Source organism: Malus sylvestris, chromosome 10 (genome assembly GCF_916048215.2).
Source record: "Malus sylvestris chromosome 10, drMalSylv7.2, whole genome shotgun sequence".
NCBI classification, from domain to species: domain Eukaryota; kingdom Viridiplantae; phylum Streptophyta; class Magnoliopsida; order Rosales; family Rosaceae; genus Malus; species Malus sylvestris.
In genome coordinates this window covers 4,465,253-4,488,306 of record NC_062269.1, presented here as the reverse complement: position 1 = coordinate 4,488,306, position 23,054 = coordinate 4,465,253, and the positions used below count along the sequence as shown (strand labels likewise).

At 40.4% G+C, this 23,054-nt stretch overlaps 2 protein-coding genes across 2 annotated transcripts; both read right to left on the bottom strand.

The window, feature by feature from the left end:
- Positions 1–502: 502 nt before the first annotated feature.
- Positions 503–20,474, bottom strand: LOC126585028 (uncharacterized). Its single transcript, XM_050249423.1, has 2 exons — positions 20,243–20,474; positions 503–1,646 (listed from the first exon to the last, which is right to left on the bottom strand). Exon 2 carries the CDS (start codon positions 1,268–1,270, stop codon positions 596–598), a length of 675 nt encoding a protein of 224 aa, XP_050105380.1. The 5' UTR covers positions 1,271–1,646; positions 20,243–20,474; the 3' UTR covers positions 503–595.
- LOC126585020 (GTPase LSG1-2-like) lies at positions 7,545–10,756 on the bottom strand. Its single transcript, XM_050249412.1, has 5 exons — positions 10,393–10,756; positions 10,007–10,277; positions 9,864–9,920; positions 9,305–9,384; positions 7,545–9,215 (listed from the first exon to the last, which is right to left on the bottom strand). Exons 1-5 carry the CDS (start codon positions 10,614–10,616, stop codon positions 8,111–8,113), a joined length of 1,737 nt encoding a protein of 578 aa, XP_050105369.1. The 5' UTR covers positions 10,617–10,756; the 3' UTR covers positions 7,545–8,110.
- Positions 20,475–23,054: the final 2,580 nt, after the last annotated feature.

The window sequence follows — 23,054 nt, the reverse complement described above, 5'->3', positions numbered from 1 at the left end:
GGGTGTAGCGGAGATGAGGATGCTTCGTTGGATGTGTGGGCACACGAGAAAGGATAAGATTAGGAATGAGGATATCCGGGGTAAAGTAGGAGTAGCCGAAATTGAAGGAAAGATGAGAGAAAATCGGTTACGGTGGTTTGGACATGTGCAAAGAAGGCCTACTGACGCTCCGATTAGAAGATGCGACTATGGGACAGAGGTTCAGGGCCGAAGGGGTAGAGGAAGACCTAAGAAAACTTTGGAAGAGACTCTAAGAAAAGACTTAGAGTACTTGGATTTAACGAAGGACATGACACAGGACCGAGCACAATGGCGTTCTAAGATTCATGTAGCCGATCCCACTCAGTGACTTGGATTTTCCAAGTCTCCAACCGAGAAGTTTTCCTCACTCAGGAAATTAAGGGAACACTACCTCAACCTACATGCTCCACTCACAAAGCTCCAACAAAAGAAAATTCAAAGAACTTAGAGAAGAAGGCTTTGGTGTATTTAACACAATACGTTGAAATGAAGGAAAGCTTATTTATTGATATCCCCGATAAGCTACAAATATGTACATATACATGAGTCAAAATAAACAAACAAGAGAGAGCCTTCACAAAGGTTGCTTAGGAGAAGTCGCAGCAGTCGGTAGAGCCCCAGAAAGAGAAGGCACCGGAGGGGGATCATTCGGAGCCTCAGTACTGGACAGAACCCTAGAAGGAGGAGGCATCAGAGGTTGATCATTTGGAGCTTCATTACGCGGTACAGCCCCAGAAGACGAAGGCAATAAATGCCTTTGGAACAAACCCACAAATCTCTGATGATCAAGTAAAACCTGACCATCAGATTCCTTCATCTGGTCCAGCTTCCTCTTCATGTTTGTAGCATAGTCATGTGCGAGACGGTGCAACTGTTTATTCTCATGCTTGAGCCCTCTAATCTCCTGTTTGAGACTCATCACTTCAGCCGCCAATGATTCAACTTGGCGGGTTCGAGCAAATAGGCGTTGGGCCATATTAGACACAGAACCTGCACACTGAACACTGAGAGCCAGAGAATCCTTAACAGCTAACTCATCAGATCGTTTGGAAAGTAGTCTGTTATCTTTGGGAGTGAGAAGGTTCCTGGCCACCACCGCAGCGGTCATATCATTCTTCATAACGGAATCCCCAACGGTAAGAGGACCAGTAGGGGAGACGAAGGATGGGCGCCATATGTTGTCTGGAGAAGGCGGGACTGCCTCTTCAACAAGGTTCAAGTCAAAACGACGGTCGGAGGGGCCAGACATTTTCAAAGGTGTTGAAGAGAGAAGAGGTCGAACAAATCAAGATCTTAGAAGTGTAAGAATGGAGCTTCTACTGGGGGAGATTCAAGTGTGCTTTGGAACTTAATGCCAGCCCCTATAAAAATCTGCACTCGACGGAGCTTCAGAAATCGAAGAGGCGCCTGCTCAGAAATCGAAGAGGCGTTTGCTTTCTCAAAAGCTGGGCTGCTCAGAGACCACGAGGGTCGATCTCAGAAATCGAAGAGGCGTCTGCTTTCTCAAAAGTTGGGCTGCTCAAAGACCACGAAGGCCGATCTCAGAAATCGAAGAGGCGCGTGCTTTCTCAAAAGTTGGGCTGCTCAGAGACCACGAGGGCCGATCTCAGAAATCAAAGAGGCACCTACTTTTCCAGCCTTGGCAACACCTGTCACACGCACACTCAGCTTTGCGGAAATTATGGGCATTCTGTCGAAGACTTCTGGTGAAGTAGAAAGCACATGAGTCTTACTGTTCAATCACCCACTTCCCACACGCAATAGTAGCTCATGTGTATCACAGATAACTTTGCCAAAGTTCTCTGCCAAAGTTGAGCACGTGAAGCTTGCAGCTTCCACTACATCGCTCTGACCAAGACGGGTCAAAGAATAGCAAAGAAACAGCACTAACAAAGTTTAGACACATAAATTTTGAAGGTCTAGCTACCCCATATTATTACCCACAAGGGTAAAGGAACAGTATCACTGCTGGATAATTGGAAAGTCCCTGTGTGTCAACCTCTGTGCTTCGTGGCAAGGTAGACTAGCAAACATGCCCAACCTTTACTCACATTCGAGAAAACACTCCCAACAAGATTGCTTGCTCCAAAATCGAAGAGGCACCGTCCTCCGAATCTCGAGAGCCAGACTCCCAACATGACTACTTTCTCAAAAATCGAAGAGAGGGTAAAGGAACAGTACCATTGCTGGATAATTGGAAAGTCCCTGTGTGTCAACCTCTGTGCTTCGTGGCAAGGTAGACTAGCAAACATGCCCAACCTTTACTCACATTCGAGAAAACACTCCCAACAAGATTGCTTGCTCCAAAATCGAAGAGGCACCGCCCTCCGAATCTCGAGAGCCAGACTCCCAACATGATTACCTTCTCAAAAATCGAAGAGACACCGCTCTCCGAATCTCGAGAGCCAGACCCCCAGCAGGATTGCTTTCTCAAAAATCGAAGAGACATCGTTCTCCGAATCTCGAGAGCCAGATCCCTGATAGGATTGCTTGTTCGAAAACCGAAGAGGCAACACTTTCCCAACTACAAGAGCCGGATCTCCTTGGATAAAGCTGTCTGTAATCTTCACACGCAACATCAGCTTTCCACATACCACAGACCACTTTTTCAAAGTGCTCTGACTGGGTAAAGGAATAGCATTACTACTTGTTGTTAAGGAGACTCCTATATATGTCAACCTCCATCCCCAACGGACAGACAGACCTGCAAAAATGCTCAACCCTTCCTCATATATGAGAGGGCACTCTCAACGAAGCCTTTCGAAATATTCAGCTTTCTTTCCCCCCGATAATACCTCTGCAAACAAGTTATACTAGAGCAAGAATATCTCATATCATCAGGGTTAAAAGCAAGAGTATCCCATATCATGCTTTTTCCCTGTCTTTTCCTTTGGCCTTGTTCTTACCTGCAAGACAAGGAGAAAGAGAGCAATCAGTCAGCACTTGGAATCAAGCTTCCAGCCAGGAACTGACTGTCTGGAACTTACTTACCTGGCATTGCTCTCGAGTACTCATCTTCAACATCTTATGCTTCCAGGGAAGATACCGCATCTGCCTGAGGAACAGATAGGGCAAGTGAGAAGGATACAAGGAAGCATGTGGAGACAAGCGTAACAGCACACGTGCCGATACATCCATTACTCTGTCAAAGCAAAAGTATCCCATATCAGTAGGGTCGAACGTACTCTAGATTTGATGGACTTGTTTTGACCCTCAAATTCTTCAGTCGGCCTTATACTCTGGAGGAAACCAGAAAACCCTCCAGCTCAGTTCAAGAATAAGCCTGTGGAAAGTTACTTCTTCAAAAGCAAAAGTATCCCATATCATCTCTTCTCATTTTTCTTCTCTTTATCCTTCATGCTGCCTGCAAGATAGGGAGAATGTGAACAATCAGCCGGAGCTCTGATTGCTTACCTTGTCTGTCACCTCTTTCAGCAAATCCCCTAGCTCGGCAACTTGAGGGACTCCTACTACATGGTTTGTATCGCGCTTGACCAAGCCTGAAACTACAAGTAAGCTTCAAGTGAAATTGATACATTACCTTGTGCATCTCCACCAGTTAAAGATACCACCCCTGGATGGAGGAAGAGTACTTCCAGAGAAGATGCCACATCTACCTGTGAGACAGATAAGGCAAGTCAAGACGATACCACATTCCGATACTTAGAAGTTTCGTGATTACGAGATCATTCTCCCACAATATTTCCTAATGTCATTTGTACTAAATCATTCACCTGTACTCACTAAAGGAAAGCTTGAACCTATGTACTTGTGTAAACCCTTCACAATTAATGAGAACTCCTCTATTCCGTGGACGTAGCCAATCTGGGTGAACCACGTACATCTTGTGTTTGCTTTCCTATCTATATCCATTTATATACTTATCCACACTAATGATCGGAGCAATCTAGCGAAGATCACAAAAAGCGACCGTTTTCGCTACCTAGGATATATCGTGCAAGAGAACGGAGAATTAGAGAGATCTCAACCATAGAATAGAAGTTGGATAGATGAAGTGTAAGAGTGCATCCGGCGGGTTGTGTAACCGTCGTAGGCCACTGAAGCTCAAGGGAAAATTTTATAGGACGGCAATAAGGCCAGCGATGTTGTATGGCACAGAATGTTGGGCGGTGAAGCATCAACACGTACACAAAATGGGTGTGGCGGAGACGAGGATGCTTCGTGGGATGTGTGGGCACACAAGAAATGATAAGATTGGAAATGAGGATATTCGAGGTAAAGTAGGAGTGGCCGAAATTGAAGGAAAGATGAGAGAAAATCGGTTCCGGTGATTTGGACATGTGCAAAGAAGGCCTACTGATGCTCCGGTTCGAAGATGTGACTACGGGACAGAGGTTCAGGGCCAAAGGGGTAGAGGAAGACCTAGGAAAACTTTGGAAGAGACTCTAAGAAAAGACTTAGAGTACTTGGTTCTAACGGAGGACATGACACAAAACCGAGCGCAATGGCGTTCTAGGATTCATATAGCCGACCCCACTTAGTGGGAAAAGGCTTTGTTGTTGTTGTTGTTGTTGTTGTTGTTGTGGTAAAACCTTCCCGAATAAAGGAAAAGATTTTATTCCAAACAATATATTACAAACAGCGGCCCGCTAACAAAATAAGACCAGAAACACAAATGGACCTCCCAGCTAACCAAAAACAGCTCAACCAAGAGCCTAACACCATAGACAGAACAAAAGAAACTTCTCGACCCCAGCATACACCACCGTAATAGTGTTTCACGATCAACTTAGAACACTTCCTCCAACAAATGCCAATAATCAATCAAGCAGCTCCGCAAAAACCAGCCACAAAAGCCGCCCCTATCTTAGCCAGAAATTGGAAGAAGCCTGCCATGAACAACACTGCCATCGAAGGCAGACAAAGAGAAGGAGGTGGTGTTTTAAACAATGTGAGCTGATGTGCCCACCGGAGCTCTACGCACCCTCTCGAATGGTCGCAACAAATTGCGATGAAAACTTACTGCAAATTGAAATGAAAGTGGTTGGGGAAGACAGACGTCCAAGAGGAGAGAAAGTTTGGGTAAAGTAGGAAATACATATGGGGGAAAAGTTAGCATAAGTACTGAAAAGGAGAAACAAAGAACAAAAGGAAAAGTTTTCCTCCGACCCCCGTCACAGCGCGAGCCGGTGACAACGGATTTATACGATGGGGAACTCACTCACACCATCAGTGGGAAAGACTCTTAGGAAAAAAAAAAGCCTCGTTTACTAATCCGTAATCAAATTGAGATAAATTGAATTAGGGAGGAATTGGATTGAGGAGGAATTGAATGAAGTGGAATCATGATCAGATTTATGTTAAAGTTATTTACTAAAACTGTCTAGAATCGAAGTAAGAATGATGTTGAGTCCATATAAGTTGTTTACTAATTCAGTTCAATCGAAATGAAAACTAGGCTGGTTACTATATTGCCCTTACATAAATAAATTATTTTCATACTAATTAATTAAATTAAATTTATATAATAAAATTCATCTATATAAACATTTATAAATAGATTTTATTTATTTATTAAAAGATGGCATGAATGATGATATTGAATCCATATAAGGAGTTTACTAATTCATTTCAATCGAAATGAAAACTAGGTTGATTATTAAATTGCCCTTACATAAATAAATTATTTTGACACTAATTAATTTAATTAAATTTATATAATAAAATTATCTATATAAAAATATATAAATAGGTTTTATTTATTTATTAAAAGATGGCATAATGAGTGTCAAATGAAGGACAATGTTGGGATAGTAAGAAACAAGTGAGGGCATAATAGGAATAAAAGATGCATTCCCGATTCCCTTACCCTCAGGGAATTCAAATACCTCACAAAACTAGGGAATCTCGTTCCTCCAATTTCAAGAATTGGAGTCCTTGTTTCGTGTGGGCTCCACCATTTTTTTTTATTCCTTAATATTTAGTAAACACCGGAATACTCCATAATCGGAATTCAATTTCGTTTCTTTATTCCGATTACCCTTACGTAAACATGCCATCAACGGAGAGAAAATCACTCTTTTTGTTTGGATAGTTTAGTAAGAACATATATATATTAGTATTCCTTTTGTCTAGATAAATTACTCTGCAAAGATCATCTCAGCAAAAAAAAACAAAAAAACAAAAACTCAAAAAACAAAAAAACCAAACAAAATTAAGATCGTTTAGTCAATCAATTGTAACAAATAGATAAACAGTTTGTAATGCTTTTACCAAATATGTCCATTTGTTTTTATACAGTTTGTTAACCAAGCAATCTTAGTTTTAATTGATCTTTTGTAGAAATAATTTATAATATGAACAATTTCAACCATAGATTTATAAGCACAAAATTTTGTGAATAGGACACGACCATTGGCGAATCTAGGACTCTAACCTTATAGGGTTCCAATGTAAAATATTCAAGTGCGCACAACAATCAAAATATTTTTTTTTTCATTGAGGAATTTAGTCGAGCACTTGATAGACATTTCGTCGTCATCCTAGTTCTATCGATAGCTTCCAAGGCATGATGCCAAGTTTTACCTGCAAAGGCTTGTCCCAGGGTCTGCTGAGCATCACTTGCCAATGTCTGTCGAATTCTACCTAAAAGATATTTCATCGAACAGTTTGTGGGCATACTTAAGTCCCAAGAGAACTCCCTGAATCCACCCTTGGCCACGACGTATTTTAAGAAAAAATTACTCCTTAATTCTTGAGGAGCCAAGCCTATTATTTATCATCATGTGTGTATTTATATATAATTTTTTTTAATCTTCATACTTACCCTTACTTTTGTTCCGCAGTAGAAGTGAAATATAAATACTTATCCACCACTCCCAGTGCTAACATCACCACTGCCTCTCTCTAGTTATTTCCTATGATCACGCTTGATAGTTGCTACTCGTCTTAAAGGTTTTTTATTCATCTTTTTCTTTCTTTGCACTTGTATTTTGTCAGAGGAAATTGATCTTCTTCGCTGCTTGGACCCAAATTCACACATTATGGTAATAACTACGAATGAAATTAGTAATACTCTAACTTGTGGTGTATTATTGAGTTTATTAGGTGTTTGAGATCAGATTTCCTTTGTCGCCTGAGTATAACGATATATTTACGCTAAGGGGGGTGAGAGTAATAAATTGATTTTATACTTGTCGTCCATGATATTCGAATCTAAGATCTCTCACTTAACGGTTTACAATTCTTGTTGATCAATAATACCAAGTGACGTGACACATGCAGCTTTGCAATTGGATGAGAGTAAAGAAAAGGGCCTCACAAAACAACTTTCAATCAAAAAGATTTAATCAACTAATCTGCGCTACACGCTCACGGTACCAGATTATGATAAGTTTGATAGAAGAAGTCACTTTGTTTCCTTTACTTTCAGATTAATGACAAGTGAGAATAGGAAAGGGAAGCCATTATCTCCATATTTGAGGCCTGTGGAGGTTCTGAGGTTTATGTCGTTTGGGCGCATATAAACAAGGGGTTTATGTCGCACATTTGTTATTACTCTATTTTGGATTTCAATTTGTGAACTCTATTTTTGTAGTGTCCAATTTGTAGTACACAATTGTCAATAAGAAAACATATAAAAAAGGGAATAGGCACTTCCATCCATATCCAACGGATTCTTCGATCATGTCCGTTCAAACGAAAATCGAATGGCCATAAATTAATTCCATTTTCACCTTCACCTTCTCCTGTTCATCTTCACCCGTCTTCCCCTTCTCCTGTTCATCTTCTTTCTTCTTCCCTGTTAACCTTCCCATGTTCATCTTCTTCCCTTTTCTCCATCTCTCTCTCCAGCTTCAGAATTGAATTGAAAGATCCGGAGGATCCTGACGGATGGGATCCGGAGAGAAACCCGGTCCTAAAAACAGAACCACTCTTCAGCCTACATAAATGCTTCCTTATACTTTCTTCACTCACCCTTTTTGGTGTGGTGGGTTGGGCCGAAACAAAGTTATGGGGATGACACCCATGCACAGGAAATAGAGTTTGATTGCTATTACACATAACCCATATGGATTCTAAATTGCAGCACGAGAAGCTGAATAAAGGTTAAGGGTGCATGAATGAACTATCCAACCTTAACAGGACCGGTGTTCGCTGGTTTCTGAAGCACTCTTACAACGGGCATTCCATCTCCACCATCATTGCCTACCCTCCAGGAGCGATCCTTTTTCCTCTGAGTCTTTTTGTGTTGTTTATGAGGAGCAGTGGGCTTCCTGACAGCGACTTTCTTCTTGGTAGCAAGCCCATTAGCTATGTCAAATGAATTGAGGTCTTCCAGGGCATGATCAAGCTCCGGCTCGTCTTCACCTTCATCATCTTCAGAGTTTTCATCATCAGAGGAGCCTGACTTATGATGTTCAGGTAAGCCGTTTCCCACATCATCTTCCTCAGCAGTCATTCCAGGGGGCATTTGATAATGGGGCAGTTTCCCATCAATGTAATCCTTCAAAATTTGGCGGGCAGCTTTTGTTTCATCAGGAAGTCCACTAGAGGCAACATAACCACGAGAGGCACAATAGGCCCTCAAAAATTCTGCTGCCAGAGGTGGTCGCGACTGCAGTTCATAGGATTTGGGTTTGGGCAGATCAATCCTGTAAACCGCTTCAATAACATGTCTTGGAACTCGATTGGCCACTACCTGCACAGCCTCCCTATTCTCGGTCATTCGATCAATTGGCAATACACCAGAAGCAATCATCTCATGTCTGGAGCTTGAAAACGATGGAAAGACTAATCCAGGGCAATCACATAGCATTAACTCATCAGACATAATCAATGTTTGGAAATGCTTTGTCTTCCCAGGAGTAGAGGTAACACCTGTCTTCTTCTGGCCTACCAAGGCATTAATAGTCGAGCTCTTTCCCACATTTGGATATCCAACAAATCCCACAACTACATTACTGGAAGCTGAATTTCCAACAACACTTCCACTTCGAGAATCACTGGATCCTGATTTCCTCAGTCTGACTATTTCTTCAGCCTCAGATTGTAAACGAGCCAATAGCTCAATCCTCCCGTATATTTTAGTATCAGGGTCTTCTGACTCGTGCAGGTTATCTTCTGTCCATGGGGAACTGAGATTTTTCCCTTCTGTAGCTGCTGTAGCGGCTTTAGCCGACCAAAACACAAAGAGAATATCTTGCGAACAGAAATAATTGGCCCATTTCTCTCTGAAAAAAAAAATCAAGTAATAAAAATATTTTAGAAGGGTGTAAAGTTGGAGAACAGATCAGCTGATCATGGTTACAAAAGTACGAACCTAACAGATAAAGGTAAGAGATCTGCTTTGTTAACAAGAAGCATTGTCCTTTTGTGCTTGTCGACCTCTCGTGCATAAACCTGCATGAAGTAAAGATAAGTACTGTTATGCAAAGTTATCCTCTAGTCAAAAAGGAAAGGCTCAGGGTTTCTCCATTTCAAAGTATCTTGATAGAAAACTTTAAACGACTTGTCCCCTGAAAATTCAATGGAAGGGACTCACACCATCAAGATTGATGGCAAAAAGTTACAACATCTCCTTCTTTGTAACAGGAATAAACTAACTTAATCCTGTTAGCACTCTATATTTTACTAAACACACGGATACCAGTAACAATTCGTTCTTTCGAAACCTCACAAGTGAATGTTGTTGTTTCTGGAACCAATGAGTATTAAGTAATTTTGTTACATTCATCATTTTTGAAACCTGTATCGCTATCAAGCACTGCCACCAATTAATCACATTTCAAAGGTTAAACAATGTGCTTATTCACCTATCATCCTTTCATCAACAAACACGACAAGGTGATGTAAACGAATGATAAAATTGATAACATTACCTCAAGATCAGGGCAGCGATAGAATAGCGGGTCTCGCGCATCAACAACCATCACAAGCTGAAATAAAATACAGCACAATATTATTACACAACAATGATTCATAGTGACATTGAAACAGAGACAAGGCCATTGGCCTATCTTACCAAATCGCTACGCTCCACAACCCGCCATAGCTGCCTCCAAATATCGAGGTTCTTCTCGAAAGGAGTAAGGAGAAGCTTGTCGTTCTCCTCAAGCCTGGCAAGGCTTCTGCGCCAAGTCAAGAAGGCTTGCCTTTCATTGTTATCCAGCTCCTCCACAGACATTTGAGGGGTCCACGCAGGCCTCCGCGGCACCCGCAGACTTCCGGCGTGCAGGGCCTCCTCTTTCCTCTTCTGCTCCCTCCCCTGCTCCGGGGTTATCTCGTTCCCATCTCTTCTCTCATAGTAAAATTACATAAAAATCAATTCGATAATCCCAAAAAAACCAGAGGAATTTGGAAAATTTGATTGATTGGAGGGGTAAAAGGGGGAAATAAAACAGAACTTACAGGTCGATGAGGAGGTTAGGGGCAGGGTGGTCGAGGGAGAAGAGGCGGTCGGCCTCGTCAGCTTGTTCGACGATGGCGTCGATGTCGCTGACTTCGGTGACGGATTCGAGAACTTTCTTCTGCTGCCTCTTGTACATCAGGCCTTTCTCTTTCGTTTGCTGAACCAGCTGGTTGTGCTGTCTCACCAGAGCCCTACCCAGACCCGTCTTCTCGTTCTTACCCATTCTCTCTCTCTCTCTCTCAGAGTCTCAGATGGAAGGAAAGGTGGTGGTTTCGATGGAGGTATATGGCGGGGAGAGGAGGGGATTGATGGCGGCCGGGGAGGGGGAACTGCGAAAGAATTGGGAATTATTTTAGGAAATTATTAACTTAATTTTAAGGCTTTATACCCACCGTTCAGATTGATCTGACGGCTACAATAGAAATGTGTTCACATGGTATGTGTGCATTAGTTCTAGGGTTTAAGATCAGATATTTGTATGTAAGTATTTCGTTTATGTTTTAAATTCCATATTTCTTTACACTAAAAAATATTTAAATTATGATTGATAATCTTAATTGAGTGTTTTTTTTTTTTTGTAGAATTTTATATCACAGAAGAATGACGAGTATTTTGTTAACATGTCCTAATAACAACCGAACACGTCAATGAAGGAGTTAACACATGATCCACAAGTGTCTCTACAATTGTTGATGGACGGGGATGACCAACGAAAAGACAACGAATTCTACGGCTTAGGAGAGGATCAAATTCTAGACCTCGAGGGAATTTCTTCTTCATCTAGCTCTCATTCTTCAAGCAGGACGTCTTCCAAACTGCAATAGTTGGAGATGGAGGTGAGTCCGTCAAAGTCTGATGATGTGAAGATTAGGACGTAATTGTGCAAGACACCTCATTCATGGAACGGTTTTCTTCAAATATTGATGTATATTTCCAGAGGGGACCATCGATGCTGAAGTACAAGTAATTGTGCAGATTTCCTCTATAAAATTTCATTTCTAAGTTTGTGTTTTTACTTTGTAATGGACGGTCAAGATTAGGCCGTAGACAATCATTAGATGTTAGCCATCTGTCATAGCAGTGGCTTTCTAAAAATACATTTGTTTTGGATAAATTACATTTTACTCCTTCAAGCTTAAGGTCGATTTCAATTTCTTACCACATTTTTAAAACATTTTAATTTCATACATTTACTTATCATTTTATTTTAATTTCATACATTCGTTAGAAAATCTGTTAAGTAAACTGCTAATTCAAGGACGGATTAAATAACTTTCAGCCTTCTAAGACAGTTGATGTTGCCACTCATTAGTCGGATTAAATAACTTTCGGCCTTCTAAGACGATTGATGTTGCTACTCATTAGTACAGTTAGGTAGTATTCATCTTCACTTATAAGTCAGAAGTTTTATATTTGAATAATGGATAGCTAATTCAATACCCAAGTACACTGCCCATTGTCTAACTTGGCACCTCTCTCATTTCCATTAACCTAAATATATCGTTGTACTAAAAGAAAAAAAAAAGGGTTGATGTTAGGGTGAGTCCACTTTGTGACATATCAATCGCTTCGCCAGAAGTTGTAATGAGTTGCAGGTTTGCTATCTCAGGATGCATGTCCCGTCTATGTCTCCTTATCTAATTTTTCAACAAGTGTCCTTACATTTAATAGACTATTGACACTGTTATCTCTTACTCCCACTTCTCTGTCTCTCCGGCTTTTTTTTTTTCTCTCGCCTTTCTTCAAAAAAAATTCTACACCCTAAACAATATCACTTTCTCCAATTTTTGTCATGGGAAGCAATCAAGAATCTGTAAGTTTTTCTTCGTCATTTATATAATAGTTGATTTGATCATGTGAACTTGATATGAATAACACATATATATAAGCGTACTAGGGTTAATATGTTAGTCTAATTTTTTATTTGTTTTCGTTAATATGTTAGTCTAATATTAGGGCTCAGATGTCAATCAATTTAGGGTTCATATGTTGGATCAAGAGCTATGCAAGTTAAAAGAAGGCAGGCATGCCCTGCAACATAAACCGGAGGGAATATTTGGAAATAAAAAAAAGGGGGAGGGGGGAACAAAAAAATAGCCATTAAATTGATGTATATTAATTAGTGAGAAAAATAATTATGAGAACCTTAAATATAAAAGAAGGGGAAAAAAATTATATTTAAGACTTGTCATGTGTCCATTTTTTAGTGGATTGTAGTCCCACTCAGTAAAATTCAATGGCAAGTTAAGCCCCACACAAGTTTATCTCAACAATTAGGCAACTGCATCTTCACCCCATACATAAATTGACCAGACAATTAGTTTAAAAAATACTTTTTAAGAAAGTTAATAAAAATATAATTTTATATTTAATTACATATATGATTTTTTACCAACCTTAATGCCATTACAATTTTGTGGATAAATATTTGTAGGAGATGGTCGGTTTTGCCCTACACATGGCATCATCCTATTGGCTAAGGTGTGTAATCTGTTTGATGAATAAGGAGAGGATATTCCCAAGATATTATTAGGAGATAATATCATGGGATGATTATCGAAGCATTCATGATTGATTATGATAGAGATTCTTTACTTGATAGAGTTTATCTTCAATTGGGTTTATGGAATGTATTAAGATAGGATTTAGTAATTAATCCCATTTTAGGATATTTCGTGGCCATAACCTTTTTAGGGCTTCTCAAAAGATCTTAAGACTATTTTGTAAGAAAGTCAAAGCCAAGTAAAGTCTCTAGGTTAAATTTACCTACCAAGAATCGGCTCAACTATGCAAAAAACCTAACCACTACTTGAAATTTCAAACTTTCTCTACATCACTGTGTGGAGGAAGATGCACAAATCCGTTTAACTTGTAAAAGAACTAACACCCGTAAGTAGCTGAGGACCAGGAGTGCCGCCCAAAGGCTCTTCGACAGTCAAATTAATAAGAAAATATTTGAGACTCAACTAGTAGGCAATAGGTAATTGTATTGCCATAGATGAACCCTAGAATAGTGTATTTATACTAGTCTAGATAAAGTCATTTTAGGATATAAAATCTATTTTAAACCAGGAAAATCTCAAACGATATCTAGTAGTAGAAATTGCACCCTTTTAGAGTATGATTACTTACGACACATGCCAATGATTATAAGAATTCTAAGAATATAGGAAACTTGACTGATTTCTTATTGAACATGCTTTCGTTGGATTTTGCCCAATGCTCCAGAATAGGGGATTTCGCCCACTGCTCCAGAATAGGATAATGATGGCATCGCTGCTCCGTCTGGGAAGCTCCGCTGCAGAAGCTATTAAGTCCATGACCGGACTTCTGAGATATTCATGTTTCAATCTACCTTACTCCGACTCTAGAAAATCATGATCCCACAATTTCAAGAAAATCATGGTCTCACAATTTCACATGACTATGTGTTTCCTGTTCCTTTTGAGAATGGATAGTTATCTTAATATCATGTATTTCGGAATAAGTCAGAATAGCTATCGTTTCTATCTTTATGACGCGTGGATATTCATCCTAGTGAATGTTGCAAAGCACTCGAGACACTCCGAATTCAGGCGAGGATGCCATTGTCAATCATTGATTCATTGGAGTAAATTAGAATACGTGTCGTTTTGATTTATTCCCGCTCGGCTTGCGGACGCCATTGTCAATCATTGCTCCAAATACCCAGTCCTTGATCCTGACTAGATACGTGCTGAGAAGGTTCAAAAAGAGGTCCGCTTAGTTCGGACCGAGGAATATTCGAAACCGAACAAGAAGAACGGAGGATATCCAGTGGTGTGCCTCCTAAGTCCACCGTAGGAGTGCCCCACAAGAAGCAAATAACTGGAGGCGAAGGTTCTGGAGCTTTGTTAAGGGGGCTCAAGATTAGGGAAGTAGAGGAAACTTCCTTGATTAGAGAATGGAACTCCCTTGATGCCCCGGTGAACCTCGCCAGAATAGCGGACCAACAACCTCGTGCAGATAATAATCGTTATTTACGGGGTAACTCAACCCCACTAAGGCAATAATTGCCCTGACAATTAGGCGATGCATCTCCACCCCGATAAATTGACTGAACAAAAAATTATTTTTTAAAAAAGTAATAAAAAAAACTTTTATATTTAATTTCAAATAGGATTTTTTACCAATCCTTTTACGCTATGTGTCATTATCAGAAATTACAATTTTGTGGATAGATATTCGATAAGATTTCAATAAGATTTTCAACCAATCACGCTGCGCCACATGACATTATCTACAACCTCATCATTTTTTATTCTCCATATAAACCTACATCCAACCTAAAGCTCACACACCAAATTCAAAGTCTTTCTCCGAATCCTTTTTCATAGCGTAAAAAATCTTAAGTTCTTACAATACTACAACATAACATAATTCCCTTCACACCGAAAAGACATCTTGCAGTGGCTGTTATTTAGGTATTATTCTAGTTTTTCTTAATCTCTTTTCATTCCGAAAAGATTGAAATCCTCTCTTTTTACTGAGTTATCTCCATTGAATTGCTTCCCAATAACCCAAAATTTTGAATTTGGCTTACCTAGCATTCAATTTGGATATCTTGACACTCCAAATTTTTCTTGTAATCTTGATGTTTCCTGTTCAGTATGTTCATTTTAAGTGGAATATTTGTAGGTGGGGAAATAGTCACTTCCCTAACATAACATAAATGTAAGGGGGCAATGTAAGGGAGTTTGTTTACTTAGCAATTTCAGATGCTAGCAAGATTAGGTTAAAGTTTCAAATTCGTACCTTGTGTTTCAGAACTCTTTGTCAGCCGCTTTAAAACCAGACTCAAAGTACAACTATAAGGTAGCCGTTCTCAATCTATCTCCTCCCTCGATCGATCGATCGATCATTTAGGCCGGATTTATAGGCAATTCAAGAAGGGCTTGTGAGAGCATAGACAATCAGTCCATGACATATAAAATGAGCAGATCTGATGAGAAGGATTCAGAACGTCTTATTTCATATTTACCGTATGCATATGTCGAATTTGGTACTTGCAACATTGTTGTTAATTTTTGTTCTCGCATTTTCGTAGCTTCGAAATCTCGTCTGACAGCATAGATATACTGACTGTTTTATATATGATTGTTTGTGAATTTATTTTATTATTTGTAAATTGTGTTTATTTTATTTTATTTTTTTGTGTATCTAATTTTTTATTTTTTTAAGCTCGTGATGATTATACTAAAATTTGGAAGCTTGATGATTCTCTTTATATTACAATGTATGGAACCAAAGACCTTGTTAAATGACGATGAAGGTGATAGAAAAATACCTTTATTATTGCCTTAAATTCAAAATGTAACAACCCGTTCCAATTAATTAAACTGATTTTGAATCGGGAGAACATTTATGTAATTTCATGGAAAAGAGGTTATTTTTATTTTGGAATTGCTTTTGGGATCTTAAATGGTGAGCCGGATGGGACCCCTTCTCTTTTTGGTTCCCCGGTCTCCCTTCCCCTATGGCTGCCACGTGGCAGTCCTCTCTCTCTCTCTCTCTTTTTCCCCCTTTCTTCTCTTTTCTCTCTCCCGGTTCTCTCTTGCCTCTCTCTCCGAAACTCTTTCTCGACCTCGCTTTTCTCTCCTCTATGGAGGAACTCACACACACACATACATACAAACACCCAGACAACCACCACCACTAGGACCCTTCCTTTTCTCCCTCTCTTCCTTGCACACACTGTAGTACAGTCAATGTGCTTGCATCTCACCTGCGAGTTTTCGACAGTGCAACTAAGGTAAGCCTCTTAGGGCCCCTTTATATCATGTTTTAGGTTTTATTAGGGTAGTTTTGAGAACCTTGGTGACATTCGAACGCAGGGACAACTCGGGGAAGCATTCCACACATTCCTACTTGTTTTTTGTGTGTTTCATTCGGTCCTGATGCGCCAGATGGAGGCCCAATTGCAAATCTGGCCCATGTGCCCATATGTAATTATTACTTATTCTAAAGTAGGGGGGAGGGCAGGCACTGTTCACGTTTGTTTTGATTTTGCTTTATTTACAACAATACCAGCCGAATGTGGCTGGGTGGGAGGGTGATTCTCAAAATTTCAGAGTAGGGGGAGGGCAGCCACTGTTCACGTTTGTTTTGATTTTGCTTTATTTACAACAATACCAGCCGAATGTGGCTGGGTGGGAGGGTGATTCTCAAAATTTCAGAGGGTAATTTTGTCCATATGGTTTAGCACGAAGCCACTCGATTTCATCCTATTTACAACAATACCAGCCGAATGAAGTTGGGTTGGGAGTGTAATTCTCAAAAGTTCAGAGGGTAATTTTGTCCGTTTGGTTTAGCACGTATTGCTGTGCGCTCCCCTCCCATCTCTCACTCTTCCTGTTTCTGTCCTCCACAAACCCTAGCAGTAGCCACAACTCCATCTCCTCCGTTTCTCTCATCCTAGAACGGAAGAAATATGGAAAATCAGGGCTCTTCCATTTGCTTTTACAGATTTCTCGAGCTCCGGATCGCTAGCCTCCGTATGAAGGTTCGTCTCTCTCTCTCACTTTTTTTTTTTCAATTCGTGATCGAATTTTCTTTCCAAGAATGTTAGATCTGTTGCCTTCGGGAAGAATGCCCTGCAATTTTCTGCCTTTTTCTTTTTAGTGATTTTTTTTTCCTTTTTTTTTTTCCTGATGAGAATGCAGGTTTTGGGGTTGCAGACTTGGACTGTCGAATGGAGAAGTTGAAAAGCAATTGCAGAAAACCAGCAATGGAGACCCGGCAGCAGCATATTCAAGTCGATCTGGGTAATCTCATGGCCTTCGACCCTCATCACAGCTTCCCTTCCATCCCCTTCTCTAAGTTATTTTTGTTTACTTATACAATATATCTCTATTTTTTGGTAATATTTTTGTATACTTCTGGGCTTTTTGAAATGATTGCTTTTGAGAAATTAATTGAAAATTTACTTTTGGAAATTGGGATTTTATTTGGATTAATCCCATCAGTAAAGTGGCAGTCTTTAAGTGAAATAATGCATTTTTCACACTATGCTGATGGGTTTTTGTTCAGTGGGTGAAATTCTGATTTGTTTTTTTCGTGGTATTTTGGGAGGAATTAGTGAAGGAATGTATAACGAAAGGGACCGAGTTGGTTTAAGCTATTGCGAATAGTCTTTTCAAAAAACATCACAGGTACTTCCAGATTCAGAGAACGACTAAACCTCTATTTGTTTCCTATAATTGTAAACTCAATTTGCAATGTGAAATCTTGATACTCATAGGTGGTCTGATGTCCCCAAGTTGATTATAAGCTGTCTTTTAAAATATATCGTTTTTGGAATAAAAAGTAAATAAATTCTGTCTGTCGGTCATAAAAAGTCTACTAAGTTCATGAAGAATATTGTTAATTCGAACTGATTCGGTATTGAATTTGATGGTTATGTTTTCTGGTGGATCAATATTCATGGTTATGTATTCAATTTTGTTGTCGCTGTGGCTGTTTGTGAGATTTGGTTTTGTCTTTTTTTTTCCCCTATGTACAACTTTTGTAAAAGTGAAGTGTTCTTTTTCAATGTTGAGATTAAATTCAAGTGTTTAGACTTTAATTGAAGCAGATTTGGTTTATTTTCATGACATTTGAGTGTTTGAATTTTACTGCTACAGTATTAGATGAAATCAAAATTTAGTTTAGAGATTGGAGTGATGGATCTTCAGAATTTTAAAAGTGAGAGATTTCAGAGGACTTGAAATTTCCTGTAAATTAGATGTGGATTTATGGATTTCTGTAAGATTTTTGAGAATTTTTTTCTGAATTTGATTTATGATTTTGATAGACTTATAATGGAATGGGACAATAGAGTTAGTATCAAAACCTTGCTGAGATTTTTCATCAAGAGAGGATCAGCTTCTCTGGGTGGCTTTTTTGTTTTGTGATTAACGTGTTTTTAAAACTTGGTTCCATGGTATAACCTATAAAACTACAACTTGGTTCCATGACATAACTTCTTTGAGAACCAGGTTGTGCTTGCAAGTTTGCATATTCTGGCCACCCTTAATTCTCATTCATGCTATATTACTGATCACAAATGACTGTTGTACTGAATTAACATAGTTGTGATGAAATGTTACTTTCATTGTTCTGTCCAATGAAGAAAACCTTTTCAAAAGGGTTTCCTTTTGTTATTCTCACACACCAAATGCTGCATTTGTGTATGTAATGAAGACATAAATGGTCATATGGGATTCTTATTCATCTTTTTTTTATTAGGATATTTTGATTAATTTCAGTGGTTGTAAGGTAATGATAATACTTAAGTACTGAAACAAGACCTTCTTTATGTGAAAATTCAAAGTAGCTCAGTAATAATTTCCACTGTTAACCATATATGATCATCCTTTGCTAATAATTTGTTAAATCTTTACGTCTACATATATACATATATATATGTGTGTGTGTATATATGAAGAGATATGCAACACCTTCCAGTAATCAATTGAATTATTTACAATTTTGTTTACCTTCTGTTTAGAGCACAATGGCGTTCTAAGATTCATGTAGCCGATCCCACTCAGTGACTTGGATTTTCCAAGTCTCCAACCGAGAAGTTTTCCTCACTCAGGAAATTAAGGGAACACTACCTCAACCTACATGCTCCACTCACAAAGCTCCAACAAAAGAAAATTCAAAGAACTTAGAGAAGAAGGCTTTGGTGTATTTAACACAATACGTTGAAATGAAGGAAAGCTTATTTATTGATATCCCCGATAAGCTACAAATATGTACATATACATGAGTCAAAATAAACAAACAAGAGAGAGCCTTCACAAAGGTTGCTTAGGAGAAGTCGCAGCAGTCGGTAGAGCCCCAGAAAGAGAAGGCACCGGAGGGGGATCATTCGGAGCCTCAGTACTGGACAGAACCCTAGAAGGAGGAGGCATCAGAGGTTGATCATTTGGAGCTTCATTACGCGGTACAGCCCCAGAAGACGAAGGCAATAAATGCCTTTGGAACAAACCCACAAATCTCTGATGATCAAGTAAAACCTGACCATCAGATTCCTTCATCTGGTCCAGCTTCCTCTTCATGTTTGTAGCATAGTCATGTGCGAGACGGTGCAACTGTTTATTCTCATGCTTGAGCCCTCTAATCTCCTGTTTGAGACTCATCACTTCAGCCGCCAATGATTCAACTTGGCGGGTTCGAGCAAATAGGCGTTGGGCCATATTAGACACAGAACCTGCACACTGAACACTGAGAGCCAGAGAATCCTTAACAGCTAACTCATCAGATCGTTTGGAAAGTAGTCTGTTATCTTTGGGAGTGAGAAGGTTCCTGGCCACCACCGCAGCGGTCATATCATTCTTCATAACGGAATCCCCAACGGTAAGAGGACCAGTAGGGGAGACGAAGGATGGGCGCCATATGTTGTCTGGAGAAGGCGGGGCTGCCTCTTCAACAAGGTTCAAGTCAAAACGACGGTCGGAGGGGCCAGACATTTTCAAAGGTGTTGAAGAGAGAAGAGGTCGAACAAATCAAGATCTTAGAAGTGTAAGAATGGAGCTTCTACTGGGGGAGATTCAAGTGTGCTTTGGAACTTAATGCCAGCCCCTATAAAAATCTGCACTCGACGGAGCTTCAGAAATCGAAGAGGCGCCTGCTCAGAAATCGAAGAGGCGTTTGCTTTCTCAAAAGCTGGGCTGCTCAGAGACCACGAGGGTCGATCTCAGAAATCGAAGAGGCGTTTGCTTTCTCAAAAGTTGGGCTGCTCAAAGACCACGAAGGCCGATCTCAAAAATCGAAGAGGCGCTTGCTTTCTCAAAAGTTGGGCTGCTCAGAGACCACGAGGGCCGATCTCAGAAATCGAAGAGGCACCTACTTTTCCAGCCTTGGCAGCACCTGTCACACGCACACTCAGCTTTGCGGAAATTATGGGCATTCTGTCGAAGACTTCTGGTGAAGTAGAAAGCACATGAGTCTTACTGTTCAATCACCCACTTCCCACACGCAATAGTAGCTCATGTGTATCACAGATAACTTTGCCAAAGTTCTCTGCCAAAGTTGAGCACGTGAAGCTTGCAGCTTCCACTACATCGCTCTGACCAAGACGGGTAAAAGAATAGCAAAGAAACAGCACTAACAAAGTTTAGACACATAAATTTTGAAGGTCTAGCTACCCCATATTATTACCCACAAGGGTAAAGGAACAGTATCACTGCTAGATAATTGGAAAGTCCCTGTGTGTCAACCTCTGTGCTTCGTGGCAAGGTAGACTAGCAAACATGCCCAACCTTTACTCACATTCGAGAAAACACTCCCAACAAGATTGCTTGCTCCAAAATCGAAGAGGCACCGTCCTCCGAATCTCGAGAGCCAGACTCCCAACATGACTACTTTCTCAAAAATCGAAGAGAGGGTAAAGGAACAGTACCATTGCTGGATAATTGGAAAGTCCCTGTGTGTCAACCTCTGTGCTTCGTGGCAAGGTAGACTAGCAAACATGCCCAACCTTTACTCACATTCGAGAAAACACTCCCAACAAGATTGCTTGCTCCAAAATCGAAGAGGCACCGCCCTCCGAATCTCGAGAGCCAGACTCCCAACATGATTACCTTCTCAAAAATCGAAGAGACACCGCTCTCCGAATCTCGAGAGCCAGACCCCCAGCAGGATTGCTTTCTCAAAAATCGAAGAGACATCGTTCTCCGAATCTCGAGAGCCAGATCCCTGATAGGATTGCTTGTTCGAAAACCGAAGAGGCAACACTTTCCCAACTACAAGAGCCGGATCTCCTTGGATAAAGCTGTCTGTAATCTTCACACGCAACATCAGCTTTCCACATACCACAGACCACTTTTTCAAAGTGCTCTGACAGGGTAAAGGAATAGCATTACTACTTGTTGTTAAGGAGACTCCTATATATGTCAACCTCCATCCCCAACGGACAGACAGACCTGCAAAAATGCTCAACCCTTCCTCATATATGAGAGGGCACTCTCAACGAAGCCTTTCGAAATATTCAGCTTTCTTTCCCCCCGATAATACCTCTGCAAACAAGTTATACTAGAGCAAGAATATCTCATATCATCAGGGTTAAAAGCAAGAGTATCCCATATCATGCTTTTTCCCTGTCTTTTCCTTTGGCCTTGTTCTTACCTGCAAGACAAGGAGAAAGAGAGCAATCAGTCAGCACTTGGAATCAAGCTTCCAGCCAGGAACTGACTGCCTGGAACTTACTTACCTGGCATTGCTCTCGAGTACTCATCTTCAACATCTTATGCTTCCAGGGAAGATACCGCATCTGCCTGAGGAACAGATAGGGCAAGTGAGAAGGATACAAGGAAGCATGTGGAGACAAGCGTAACAGCACACGTGCCGATACATCCATTACTCTGTCAAAGCAAAAGTATCCCATATCAGTAGGGTCGAACGTACTCTAGATTTGATGGACTTGTTTTGACCCTCAAATTCTTCAGTCGGCCTTATACTCTGGAGGAAACCAGAAAACCCTCCAGCTCAGTTTAAGAATAAGCCTGTGGAAAGTTACTTCTTCAAAAGCAAAAGTATCCCATATCATCTCTTCAATTTTTCTTCTCTTTATCCTTCATGCTGCCTGCAAGATAGGGAGAATGTGAACAATCAGCCGGAGCTCTGATTGCTTACCTTGTCTGTCACCTCTTTCAGCAAATCCCCTAGCTCGGCAACTTGAGGGACTCCTACTACATGGTTTGTATCGCGCTTGACCAAGCCTGAAACTACAAGTAAGCTTCAAGTGAAATTGATACATTACCTTGTGCATCTCCACCAGTTAAAGATACCACCCCTGGATGGAGGAAGAGTACTTCCAGAGAAGATGCCACATCTACCTGTGAGACAGATAAGGCAAGTCAAGACGATACCACATTCCGATACTTAGAAGTTTCGTGATTACGAGATCATTCTCCCACAATATTTCCTAATGTCATTTGTACTAAATCATTCACCTGTACTCACTAAAGGAAAGCTTGAACCTATGTACTTGTGTAAACCCTTCACAATTAATGAGAACTCCTCTATTCCGTGGACGTAGCCAATCTGGGTGAACCACGTACATCTTGTGTTTGCTTTCCTATCTATATCCATTTATATACTTATCCACACTAATGATCGGAGCAATCTAGCGAAGATCACAAAAAGCGACCGTTTTCGCTACCTAGGATATATCGTGCAAGAGAACGGAGAATTAGAGAGATCTCAACCATAGAATAGAAGTTGGATAGATGAAGTGTAAGAGTGCATCCGGCGGGTTGTGTAACCGTCGTAGGCCACTGAAGCTCAAGGGAAAATTTTATAGGACGGCAATAAGGCCAGCGATGTTGTATGGCACAGAATGTTGGGCGGTGAAGCATCAACACGTACACAAAATGGGTGTGGCGGAGACGAGGATGCTTCGTGGGATGTGTGGGCACACAAGAAATGATAAGATTGGAAATGAGGATATTCGAGGTAAAGTAGGAGTGGCCGAAATTGAAGGAAAGATGAGAGAAAATCGGTTCCGGTGATTTGGACATGTGCAAAGAAGGCCTACTGATGCTCCGGTTCGAAGATGTGACTACGGGACAGAGGTTCAGGGCCAAAGGGGTAGAGGAAGACCTAGGAAAACTTTGGAAGAGACTCTAAGAAAAGACTTAGAGTACTTGGTTCTAAC